A 12,874-nucleotide genomic window follows, 5' to 3' on the forward strand; every position below is an offset into this window, starting at 1 on the left:
TATGCGGTCCTTAACCTAGTATGAAAGTGCATCCTTGAAGCTGTATGGGAAAATATAGTCAAAATGTATGTTGAGCCAATAGCCATGGTTGGGGTAAATTGAGTCAATGGTTGAGCCAATAGCCATGATTGGGGTAAATTGAGCCAATGGTTGAGCCAATAGCCATGATTGGGGTAAATTGAGCCAATGGTTGAGCCAATAGCCATGATTGGGGTAAATTGAGCCAATGGTTGAGCCATTGGCAAGTGTTTTCTTCCCAGACATAATGCAAGGCATTATCACTGGGGTATGAGGTAACAACAGGGCCTGGCTTATGTTATACGTTTTTTTTTAAAAGTACAAAGTATTTGTTCGGTGTTAAGCCTGTGTTAAAAGATGCTTAAAATGATTAAAAGACAAAAAGCTATTTTTGATTGTGTTGAATTGTGTTTGGGAAATAAAGATAGACATGATTTTAAAAAGGTAGTGGTAATATTTCATTCAGTACAGACATTTGTAGGCGGCTTGATTTACCCCGTCCCACGGCTCGATTTACCCCGTCCCGCGGCTCGATTTACCCCGTCCCGCGGCTCAACTTACCCCGTCCCGCGGCTCAACTTACACCGTCCCGCGGCTCAACTTACACCGTCCCGCGGCTCAACTTACACCGTCCCGCGGCTCAACTTACACCGTCCCGCGGCTCAACTTACCCCGTCCCGCGGCTCAACACACTGTCCCGCGGCTCAACTTACACCGTCCCGCGGCTCAACTTACACCGTCCCGCGGCTCAACTTACACCGTCCCGCGGCTCAACTTACACCGTCCCGCGGCTCAACTTACACCGTCCCGCGGCTCAACTTACACCGTCCCGCGGCTCAACTTACCCCGTCCCGCGGCTCAACTTACCCCGTCCCGCGGCTCAACTTACCCCGTCCCGCGGCTCAACTTACCCCGTCCCGCGGCTCAACTTACCCCGTCCCGCGGCTCAACTTACCCGTCCCGCGGCTCAACTTACCCCGTCCCGCGGCTCAACTTACCCCGTCCCGCGGCTCAACTTACCCCGTCCCGCGGCTCAACTTACCCCGTCCCGCGGCTCAACTTACCCCGTCCCGCGGCTCAACTTACCCCGTCCCACGGCTCAACTTACCCCGTCCCACGGCTCAACTTACCCCGTCCCACGGCTCAACTTACCCCGTCCCACGGCTCAACTTACCCCGTCCCACGGCTCAACTTACCCCGTCCCACGGCTCAACTTACCCCGTCCCATGGCTCAACATACCCCGTCCCACGGCTCAACTTACCCCATACCCGGAGTAAGTTGTGCCAAATTACCACTTTTTTTGGACAAGCTATGTTTTCAAAACGGTCATGTTTACATGAATTCTGATTATTTCCAGGGATACACAACATCCTGAAATATATGTAAATATCTTTGTTAGAAATAATACATTATTTCCCTTGACGGAGTGATGCTGATCGTTAATGTCTAAACTTACCCCACTCTCCCCTACATGTAAATGCACTCAAAAATGTAAACACGTCACGCAACCACTCTTTTGCACATGTGTGTCCAACATAACATACAGTACCTCTCTTCATCTAAGCCACCGGCAGCTACGTCTACTGATTCAAAGCCAAAGTCCACCTCTTCAACCCCCATGTATTCTCTCTCTATCTCCATCTTCTCTGTCTCTTTGGCTCCCTTAACATGTAACCAGTCGTCCTCAGCTGGTGTAGCAGTGGTTGGAGAGGTCTGGTCAAGAAATTCTGCCTCTGATCCCCTCTCAATGTCCTCACTAACAGTGTCGGCGAAGAACTTAGGGGTTTCTGTGTAGGACTCAGTGGCAATGGCAGTATCTGTAAAGGTCAAGCTCTCCATGCTCTCCTCCAGTCCCTTCTCAAAGACAGTTTCTGCCTCTGAACCCCTCTCAATGTCCTCGCTTACAGTATCTGTGAAAGCCACAGTGACCATAGCGGTATCTGTGAAGGTCCAGCTCTCCCCACTCTCCTCCAGTCCCTTTTCACAGACAATAACTTCTGGTGATATCTCCTCTGAGTGAAGAATTGTGACAAAGCTCCCTTCGGAGACCATGCTTGAGGTTAATGATATTGAACCCTCTGTGGCTTCCTGACTGGTGACTTGTTTGTCTTCCTGAGAGAGAGACAACGAGCCCTCAAGGGAATCGGTCTGCCTAGTGAATGAGGAGTCCATTGAAGGAGTTCCATCGGAGAAAGAGGAACTGAGGCGTTTTTTCGAGCGGGGAACTGGAACAGGCACGCTTGATTGTTCTATGTTTAGTCTACTCCTCCTCCTACGCAGAGGAGCAACCACCACTTCACCAGATGCTGCAGGCTGGCACCCAGGGGGTACGGGAGGAAGACTACTGCTCCTCTTGCTGCGTCGAGGTGGTTCCAGCACAGAGGCTGAGGCTGCAAGTGAACGTCCTCTCTCTCTGGCAGAATCGTTGTCATCCCCACTAGAGGCATGCCAGGTCTTTGGTCTGGTAGCATCTAAATGGACAGGTGGGGTCGAGTCTCGTTTCCCACGAGGCTTTGGGACTGGTAAGTACTCCTGCTTGTCCTCAGTCTTTACTTCTGGCGCAGTGTCCTCTGTCGATACCTTCTGAGCTGCACTGTAATGGAAAACTGTAATTTATGCGCTAATTTGGGGTATTATCAACAGTAAAATACTGTGAAGCATGACACTGCAGTTATACTGTAAAGTATGGTGCATTGTGGGAAAGTGTTGTGGGTGGGGAAATAATTGGTGTATTTTGAATGGTACTGTAATTCCATTCCAAAGAATACAGTACTGTACTGTATTTTGGGAGCGCCAAAAACCATTTGACCACTAGTGGGTACATGGTATTGTTGTTTCTGTCTCATTAACATATTTTGAGGCATGTCTTGTAAGAGGCTATATTTTTTTAGAGAGCTGTACCAATTGAACTGGTATGTGGTAGTAGTGCCCCATCAAATTAAAATATATAGGGGACAGGATTGGAGTTGCAACAAGTCTTAAACCTTTAATGGTTGAGCATTTTGCCTTGTCCTTTTGGTCTGTTTTGCCCTGTAGTCATAGCCTGTTTAGAAGCCTTTGTTAAGGCCTCTAGAAGTGGAAGTGATATAAAACACCAAATATTTATTTGATATGTTGCGATATGTAAACACATTACCTAGCAGCCAACCTTCTCGTACCCATCCCATGTAATTACAGTAAAATCATGTGAAATACAAACCCAAATCCCCACAATGAATTTCATTCTTCCCTCATTCTTTCCTCCATCCATCCATCCATTCATTGACTTTTTTTCACGGTATAATACAGTCAATTCTACGGTATTGTATGGTATGTCATTGTACAGTAATTGCTTTGATACTGTTTTAAGATTACAGTAGGTGTACTGCAATATGAAATACATGAACTTACTTGTCAATGAGAGGCCTATAAATTACTGTCAAATTCACGGCAACCCCTTCAAAGTGTGGCTTTTCTTCAACTGGCTCAGTGGCCATTTCTGTGACTTTCTGAGACTGCATCTCAGTCTCAACCTTTTCAATCGAGTCTATCATCAGATCCTCTATCTGGGATGGTGCTGCAGACCCCTGGTTGGCAGCATTCAGGGCCTCTACAACCACATCTTCTGCTTTGCCCGATTCCCCTGGGGGAGAATTTGTTTTCTTGCTGCGCCTTGGCGGGGCTATTTTTCTGATGATCAAGAGGGGGGCAGTCTCTCTCACACCAAAGTCCGTGTACGACTCTGTCGGTACATGATCTGGTGTTAGGGGGACATTTGTGACCTGACCAGTAGCACTCTCTAAATCGTCCGCTTTCTGTCGATGTTCGGTGGAGAAAGACGCTTGCCTTGTGCGCTGAGGTGGAATCAGCTTGGTGAGCGCCTGGGCAATCAAATTCTCTGGCTCATCAGCCTTCTGAGTTGGCTGTGGTAGAATCAGTTCAGTGGCTCCCTGGCCAAGTTTCTCTGAAGGTTCTGCACTGGAGGCTCTAGAGGTTCTCCTTGGGCGCGGAGGTGGGACCAGGCTAGTTGCCTGTGTAGATGTGTCTTTAGTGAAGCTTTCCTTTCTCCTCAAAGGTCGGTGTGGAGACTCTGCTGGAAGACTACGGTCTCTTTTCTTAGTACGGCAAGGAGGGACCACTTCTGTGTGCGCCTGGACAGGGGCCTCAGCTTTCTGTTGGGGCTCTGTTGAAAGACTACGGTCTCTTTTACTGCCAGGCCGTGATGGGACCACCTGAGGAGCTGCCTGGGCAGCGAAACCCTTCTGATCATCAGCTTTCTCTAGAGGTTCTGTTAGAAGATTACTGTCTTTTCTCTTCGGACAGCAGGAAGTGACTACATCAATGGGCTTCTGTGCAGACACATTCTCAGATTTTTGTTTACGCTCTGGACTGAGGCTGTCTTTTCTCCTTAGAGGCTGTGAAGGGACTACATTAAATACAATCCCTTGATCATCAGCTTCCTGTTGAGTTTCTGGAGGAAGACTTCCCTCTTTTTTCTTCACACGATGAGGAGCGACCAGTTTAGTCGTTACCTGTGCAGCGACATCCTGGGTAGCCACACTTCCTTGGCCATCTGCTTTTTGTTGAGACTCTCGTGGAAGGGATCTTTTTTTCTTTCTGCCTCTCTGAGGTGGGTCAACTTCTGATTGTGTTTCAACTGAGGTGACTGGGGTGACAGTCTGATCATCAGAGGGTTTATCTGGTACGGGTACTATATATTCTTCAGACTTGTCCTCTACCAGCAACTTGTCTGCAGTAGGTTGTGAGGTAGGGCCGGAGGCTTCTTCTGTGATTGTGTGTTGGGGGCTTAAAGAAAAAAAAATACAGTCATGACTCACGTCTTGCTATAGAATTAGATTCCATTCCAGGCCTCACTTCTCACTTTAAACAACGTTTTCTGTTTAATTATATTATCAAAAAAAACAACCTTTCAACAATGATTTTTCACAAAAGCTACATTCCATAAGCCAGCAAATGACTACATAGAGACAGTTGCATACCCAAGTCCACAGAGGAGACACTGAAGTGTTACAAGAGAACAACTCAACACAGTGACCAGTATTAACTCATACAAATCGTCCATGTTCCTTTGCTTGAATTACAAACATGCGCTCACACACATATATTTGTTACGCGTCTGACATAGCAGCATAAACAGCGCAAAGACACTGATGACCTGGACCCACAAACAAGTGTCTTAAGCGTCAAGAAGCAGCTTAAACCCATCCAAAATTCTGTACTGTAGACTTGTCCATCACAATTCACTGAGAAGCAAGCATTGCTGAGCAAAACATTATGAGAACAAGAGACAATGTTACAACTGCAAGTAAACAAATTTGGATTCTCAAGCCGTGCAGGCAAATAGTTCCGAGACGGGTTTGCTGCCATGACACTCACCCCTTGTCCAGGTGTGATGAAGGTGATAATTCTGTCTTGATAGGTGACCTTGCTGAAAAAACTTCAACATCATCCTGCACTTTGAATGTTGTCTTCTCCCCTATTTGTGCCCACGAGTCAAGGGTAACCTCTTCTTCCCCAGTTACCACAAACTCTCCTCTGGAGATCTCAGTAAGGTCAGCCTCCGTCAACGGCGGCCATTTTCTCATACTGCTTGGGCCTTCGACTCCAATGAACCCATCCTCACGGTCTTGTCTCACTGCCGATGGAGAGTTGGATTGCTTGTCTTCCACCGTCAACAAGGATGGCTCAGGTGTGGTTGGGAGCTCTATAGTTGGATTGGTTTCACCCTCAACATGCGGTGCCTCTCCAGACACTGCTTCCTGAACAAGGATAGATATATCTGGGACAGGATCAGAGGAGCTCTCTGATGGGACTGCACGGTCCTCTGGATCCGCAACACCACTGTCTACATCTTCTGTTGGAGGTGAACCAGACGGACCCAAAATGGCTGCTACTGTTTCATAACTGTGAGAGAGGGATTACTAACAGTAAGTGAGGGATTGAACCCTAAAACAAGAGTGATACACATTTGGAGCATGCCAACCATACACAACGTCTCAAGTCTCCTCAGAAATCAAGGCGAATAAACACAGATCGCTCAAACTTCAATCATCAAGAAATTGATTTTATTAATCGCATACGAAAGTTGCTCGAAGTTCTAAAATTGAACCAAACGGTGATTTTTCAATCCATGATGAGAAGATCAAAAATAGAAAATGCCATCACATGCAAACAGAAATATAAACAACTCTAGTGAACTGGTGATACTGGTGAATATAATGACCTTCAGTGGACTCATGAGTCAGAATGCTTCTACTTTCTAAAAAGAAAACACACTACACATTTAGCCTCACACCAATCTCCCACTTACCCTCTGGAGAAGACATCAACAATATTCTGTAGAAGGCCAGAGGCCTCCTCTGGCTTCTCTGCCACAGAACCATCAGCCTCCAGCACCTCCCACCCCAAGACTAGCTCTGGTTCTGACACTGCTGAGGGCTTTGGGATCTCCTCAGGTGTGGACTTCTCTATTTGTGGGCTGCTGAGGACACTAACATGAGAGGTGAACATTGAAAAGAACATCCCCACAGAATCCATGCCACACACAGAAAAACACACAGTCGTTGGCATGAACTGCAATGACTCACCCGTCACAAATTCAGTAAGAATTTCAATCCATAATTATTGACCGCCATGCAAGAGGCTCACAGACCTAAAACGCATCTCAGATGCAGAGCATCTTGAAAATGACCAAAAGCCATGCAGTCTTTAAAACAAACTTTTCAGTGTTTCCAGATTCCTGGAATGAATTACAATAAGAGTGAAATAGTTTTCCTTCCAAAAATGATAATTAAGTATGTTATAAAGAAGCTTTTCTCTGTTGGAATGGTATGGGCGTATCCCAACAACAGAATGGTGTGTACCGGTCATAGAAAATATTCATGCGAGTAAGTAGACCGCTGATTGGCCAGCTCATAGCAAGCACTTTTGAAACAGTCTGTTTGAGATAGAAGTTACCGGTGGGATTTTTCTCTCTCTCATTTATGCATTGGCCACAAATACGATTATAAGATCAGTCGACAACATTATTTGGGTTTGAGTCAACAGAATATTCACTTTTCAAAGTGAGATTTTCCCTGGACAGTTAGTTCAGAGATTTTCCAGAGCTCAAATACCTGGCTTTCAAGTGGCCATCGCAGACCAAATAAGACAAACAACAACACATCACTACCACTGCAATCCATGCAGAAAGTCATATGCTCAAACACTTACCCCTTATCTAGAACATACTCTGCTGGTTCTCCAGCAACCTCTTTCTCCTTTGTCTGCATACCTGTCTCTTAAAAACCAAAAGCAAAATAATGTTGCTTTCCACTTGCAATGTGAGTCACTGGAAATAGAATATGACATTCTTAACCACACACGTCTTACCATGTGCCTCTACAGACTCTGGACTGTGAGGGGGCACAGATGGAAAACCAGGAACGCTTGCTGCCTCGGGGCAAGATGGTGCCAGTGCAACCATAGTTTTAAGGCCTTCATCTCCAACTGCACTGCCTAGGTCAGGCTTGGGAAGTACAGTATCCTCTGACCTATCCTTCAAGGGTTTTTCATACAATGGCTGCATAGAACTCACAGATTCTTCTCCCCGGGCCAGAGCTAATTCAATTGGCTGTCTAGAAGGTAATCCAGCTATTGTAGATTCATTTGTACAAGATGGGTGTAGAGCAGACATGGTTTGTTCTTCCATTGCTTTAGGTTGTGGTAAGGACAGGAACCCAGGAGTGAGACTCTCACGTGCCACTATATTTTTCATATTTCCTTTGAATTCTGCTGACCTATCTTGGATTCTTATGGTCTCATCTTTCAGTGTCTTCTCAAACAGATGCTTCTGTTCAACCTGCGAATTTCCTGTCGGGACTTTGGCTGTAGTTGGCAAACCTGGTAGACTGGAGATTTTGGGGCACGATTGTGTGAAATCCACACTATTTACTTCCTTCTTAGGTTGTGGTGCAGAGGGGAAGCTAGGAATCCCGGCTGCTTCTGTGCAACATGGCACCAAAGCAACCATTGCTCTTGTTTTGTCAATGTCTTTTGATCCGTCTTCTGGGAGAATGTTTTCTTCTTTCTTCTTCAAGAGCTCAAACATAGGCTTGGGGTCTAAATATGTAGCCCCCTCAGTGGATGCAAAACCAGGGAGACTGGAAACTTTAGGGAAAGTGGTCATAAGACTCAACATACTTATATCTACCTCAGCTTTGGGATGTGGTGCAGAGGGGAAGCCAGGAATACTTGCTGCAGTAGGGCATGATGGTACCAGATCCACCATTCCTTTCATTTCTTGTTTGTCTTTTTCTGATATTTCCATTAATAAAATCAGCTTCTTCATTTGCTTCTCCCATAATAGTTGATGCTCCTTGGGTGGAGCTGTGTGCCAATCTTTTCCTTCAGTTTGCTGTTTGGATGGGAAACCTGCAATACTGGAGACATTTGGACATGAAAGACAGATGATACTTGGTCCATAATATACCTCTTTGGGTTGTGGTACAGATGGGAAACCAGGGGTACGAGCCACTTTCGGACAAGATGGTACCAGAGATACTATTCCTTTCATCTCGGCTTTGTCTATTTCTGATCTTTCCGTTATCACAACTGGCTTCACCTCCATGTGCTTCTCCCATAATGGCTGATGATCCTCAGGCAGATCTGTGTGCCAATAATGTTTGTCAGTTCGCTGACGGGATGGGAAACCTGCAATACTGGAGACTTTTGGACACAATGGCAGAAGGTTGACAATACTTGGCCCATAATAGACCTCTTTGGGTTGCGGTACAGATGGGAAACCAGGCACCAGAGACATTTTTGGACAGGATGGAACCAGAGCCACTATTCCTTTCATACTTTCTTTGTCTATTTCTGATCTTTCCATTATAACAACAGGCTTCACCTTCATTTGCTTCTCCCATAATGGCTGATGATCCTCAGGCAGATCTGTGTGCCAATCTTTGCTGTCAGTTCGCTGACGGGATGGGAAACCGGCAATACTGGAGACTTTTGGACATGTTAGACGGATCATACTTGGCCCATAATATACTACTTTGGGTTGTGGTACAGATGGGAAACCAGGGATACGAGCCACTTTCGGACAAGATGGTACCAGAGCCAACATTTCATTCATATCTTGTTTCTGTTTTTCTGATATTTCCATCAATAACATCATCTTCTTCTTCATTTGCTTCTCCCATAATGGCTGATGATCCTCAGGCAGATCTGTGTGCCAATCTTTGCTGTCAGTTCGCTGACGGGATGGGAAACCTGCAATACTGGAGACTTTTGGACACAATGGCAGAAGGTTGACAATACTTGGCCCATAATAGACCTCTTTGGGTTGCGGTACAGATGGGAAACCAGGCACCAAAGACATTTTTGGACAGGATGGAACCAGAGCCACTATTCCTTTCATACTTTCTTTGTCTATTTCTGATCTTTCCATTATAACAACAGGCTTCACCTTCCTTTGCTTCTCCCATAATGGCTGATGATCCTCAGGCAGATCTGTGTGCCAATCTTTTCTGTCAGTTTGCTGACGGGATGTGAAACCGGCAATACCGGAGACTTTTGGACATGATAGATGGATCATACTTGGCCCATAATAGACCTCTTTGGGTTGCGGTACAGATGGGAAACCAGGCACCAGAGACATTTTTGGACAGGATGGAACCAGAGCCACTATTCCTTTCATACTTTCTTTGTCTATTTCTGATCTTTCCATTATAACAACAGGCTTCACCTTCATTTGCTTCTCCCATAATGGCTGATGATCCTCAGGCAGATCTGTGTGCCAATCTTTGCTGTCAGTTCGCTGACGGGATGGAAAACCTGCCATACTGGAGACTTTTGGACACAATGGAAGAAGGTTGACAATACTTGGCCCATAATATACTACTTTGGGTTGTGGTACAGATGGGAAACCAGGGATACGAGCCACTTTCGGACAAGATGGTACCAGAGCCAACATTTCATTCATACCTTGTTTCTGTTTTTCTGATATTTCCATCAATAACATCATCTTCTTCTTCATTTGCTTCTCCCATAATGGCTGATGATCCTCAGGCAGATCTGTGTGCCAATCTTTGCTGTCAGTTCGCTGACGGGATGGGAAACCTGCAATACTGGAGACTTTTGGACATGATAGATGGATCATACTTGGCCCATAATAGACCTCTTCGGGTTGCGGTACAGATGGGAAACCAGGCACCAGAGACATTTTTGGACAGGATGGAACCAGAGCCACTATTCCTTTCATACTTTCTTTGTATATTTCTGATCTTTCCATTATAACAACAGGCTTCACCTTCATTTGCTTCTCCCATAATGGCAGATGATCCTCGGGCAGATCTGTGTGCCAATCTTTGCTGTCAGTTCGCTGACGGGATGGAAAACCTGCCATACTGGAGACTTTTGGACACAATGGAAGAAGGTTGACAATACTTGGCCCATAATATACTACTTTGGGTTGTGGTACAGATGGGAAACCAGGGATACGAGCCACTTTCGGACAAGATGGTACCAGAGCCAACATTTCATTCATATCTTGTTTCTGTTTTTCTGATATTTCCATCAATAACATCATCTTCTTCTTCATTTGCTTCTCCCATAATGGCTGATGATCCTCAGGCAGATCTGTGTGCCAATCTTTGCTGTCAGTTCGCTGACGGGATGGGAAACCTGCAATACTGGAGACTTTTGGACATGATAGATGGATCATACTTGGCCCATAATAGACCTCTTCGGGTTGCGGTACAGATGGGAAACCAGGCACCAGAGACATTTTTGGACAGGATGGAACCAGAGCCACTATTCCTTTCATACTTTCTTTGTATATTTCTGATCTTTCCATTATAACAACAGGCTTCACCTTCATTTGCTTCTCCCATAATGGCAGATGATCCTCGGGCAGATCTGTGTGCCAATCTTTTCTGTCAGTTTGCTGACGGGATGGGAAACCGGCAATACTAGAGACTTTTGGACATGATAGACTGACAATACTTGGCCCATAATATATCTCTTTGGGTTGTGATACAGATGGGAAACCAGGAGTGCGAGCCACTTTGGGACAAGATGGTACCAGAGCCACCATTCCTTTCGTCTTGGCTTGTTCTTTTTCTGACCTTTCCATTTTCAAAACTGGGTTCATCTTCATTTGCTTCTCCCAAAATGGCTGATGATCCTGGGGCAGATCTGTGTGCCAATCTTTTCTGTCAGTTTGCTGACGGGATGGGAAACCTGCAATACTGGAGACTTTTGGACACAATGAAAGAAGGCTGAGTATAGTTGGCTCAAAATATATCTCTTGGGGTTGCGGTACAGAGGGGAAGCCAGGAATCATGGATGCTTCTGGGTAACATGGCACCAATGCAACCTTTGCTTTCATTTTTTCAATGTCTTCCTTCCTAAATTTGTCTTTTGGAAAAACTTCTTTCTTACTCTTCTGCAAGTGCTCAAACATAGGCTTGGGGTCAACAAGCCACTCTAATGTTGTAATCCCCTCAGTAGATGTGAAACCAGGGAGACAGGAAGCTTCAGGGAAAGTGGGAAGACTCAACATATTGGGTTGTGGTGCAGACGGGAAGCCAGGGATCCTTGCAGCGTCAGGACACGAAGGCCGCATTGAAAAGTTGGTTTTAATTTCTTCTTTGTCTACCTTTAAGCTGTCAATAATGACTTTCCTATCCTTTAACGGTATCTTGAACAATGAGCTCTGATCAACAACCCACCCTGCTTCCCTATCCTTCTCAATGGATGGAAAACCAGGGAGACTAGAAACTTTAGGGCAGGAGGGAACAAGATTCACACTACTTGTCCCCACTTCAGCTTCTGGATGTGGTGCAGAGGGGAAACCAGGAATCGGGGATGGTTTTGGGCAACATGGCATCAAAGCAACCATTGCTTTCCTTTTTTCACTCTCTTCTTTTGATCTGTCCTTTGGAAAAACAGTTTCTTCTTCTTTCTTCTTCTTTTTCTCCAAGTGCTCAAACATATGCTTCGGGTCAACAAGCCACTCTAATGTTGCAGCCCCCTCAGTGGATGCGAAACCCGGGAGACTGGATACTTTAGGACAAGCGGGCACAAGACTCAACATACTTAGATCTACCTCAGCTTTGGGGTGTGGTGCAGAGGGGAAGCCGGGAATACTTTCTGCAGTAGGGCACGATAGCGCCACAGTCACCATGTGTTTCATTAGCTCTTCTTGTAATCTGTCCAAATGTGGACTGGACCTAATGGTCACCCCTTCTTTCCCCTTCACTGTCTTCTCACAAATTGCCTCAGTGTTGACTGTACACTCCTCTACCTGACTTTCAAGAGAAGGGAATATGAGTGTGCCAGCCACTCTTGGCAATAGATCTGCCATGTTAGGTTCCCTCTCTACCTCGACTTCTTTGGACAGATGTGTAGACGGAAAGCCTGGAATGCTGGCAGTTCTTGGGCAAGATGGGACTATATCTGCCATAAATCTCACCATGTCTCTCTCCTCTTTTGATCTATCCATGGCCAGCTGTGGACCGTCCTTTGTTGGTTTCTCCCATAATATGCTCGTGTCCACTGGGCAGTCTTCCAATTGAGCCTCTGAAAAGGACGCCTGAGTGGATGGAAACCCTGGTGCACTGGCAACTCTTGGTGATGATGAAGCCATATTTTGAGGTCTGAGGAGAGGGTAAACCAAGGTCAGAGGTGACTATAACAACCATGAAAGCAGTGTTTTCAACTAAGAACAAAGCAATCAATAGGAAATGACCATCTAAAAACAATCACACACAAACCAAAACTCATGCTCAAACATGATCTGACCATTCACAAAAATGACAATTATAATGCAAACATTTCAATCAAGATAAAGTCAATCTAGGTGTATAA

The 12,874-nt window shown here is 45.6% G+C and overlaps 1 protein-coding gene across 29 annotated transcripts in view; it reads right to left on the reverse strand.

Annotated features, from left to right (window-relative positions):
- The window catches only part of LOC118369143 (EH domain-binding protein 1-like protein 1), a 63,943-nt gene that overhangs the window by 9,146 nt on the left and 41,923 nt on the right, over positions 1-12,874 (reverse strand). For 9 of the 29 annotated variants that reach the window (XM_052497121.1, XM_052497120.1, XM_052497115.1 and 6 more), the window contains 6 exons: positions 7,391-12,663; positions 7,232-7,298; positions 6,330-6,509; positions 5,396-5,923; positions 3,410-4,804; positions 1,569-2,612 (listed from right to left, as the gene is read on the reverse strand). The exons of 1 other annotated variant lie outside the window; for it this stretch is intronic. In XM_052497121.1, the coding sequence (XP_052353081.1) occupies positions 1,569-2,612; positions 3,410-4,804; positions 5,396-5,923; positions 6,330-6,509; positions 7,232-7,298; positions 7,391-12,663 (8,487 nt within the window). The remainder of the gene's footprint in view (positions 1-1,568; positions 2,613-3,409; positions 4,805-5,395; positions 5,924-6,329; positions 6,510-7,231; positions 7,299-7,390; positions 12,664-12,874) is intronic. 19 more of the 29 variants (XM_052497128.1, XM_052497125.1, XM_052497116.1 and 16 more) reach the window with 19 other exon arrangements.

The sequence above is a fragment of the Oncorhynchus keta genome, chromosome 35, assembly GCF_023373465.1.
Source record: "Oncorhynchus keta strain PuntledgeMale-10-30-2019 chromosome 35, Oket_V2, whole genome shotgun sequence".
Lineage (NCBI taxonomy): Eukaryota > Metazoa > Chordata > Actinopteri > Salmoniformes > Salmonidae > Oncorhynchus > Oncorhynchus keta.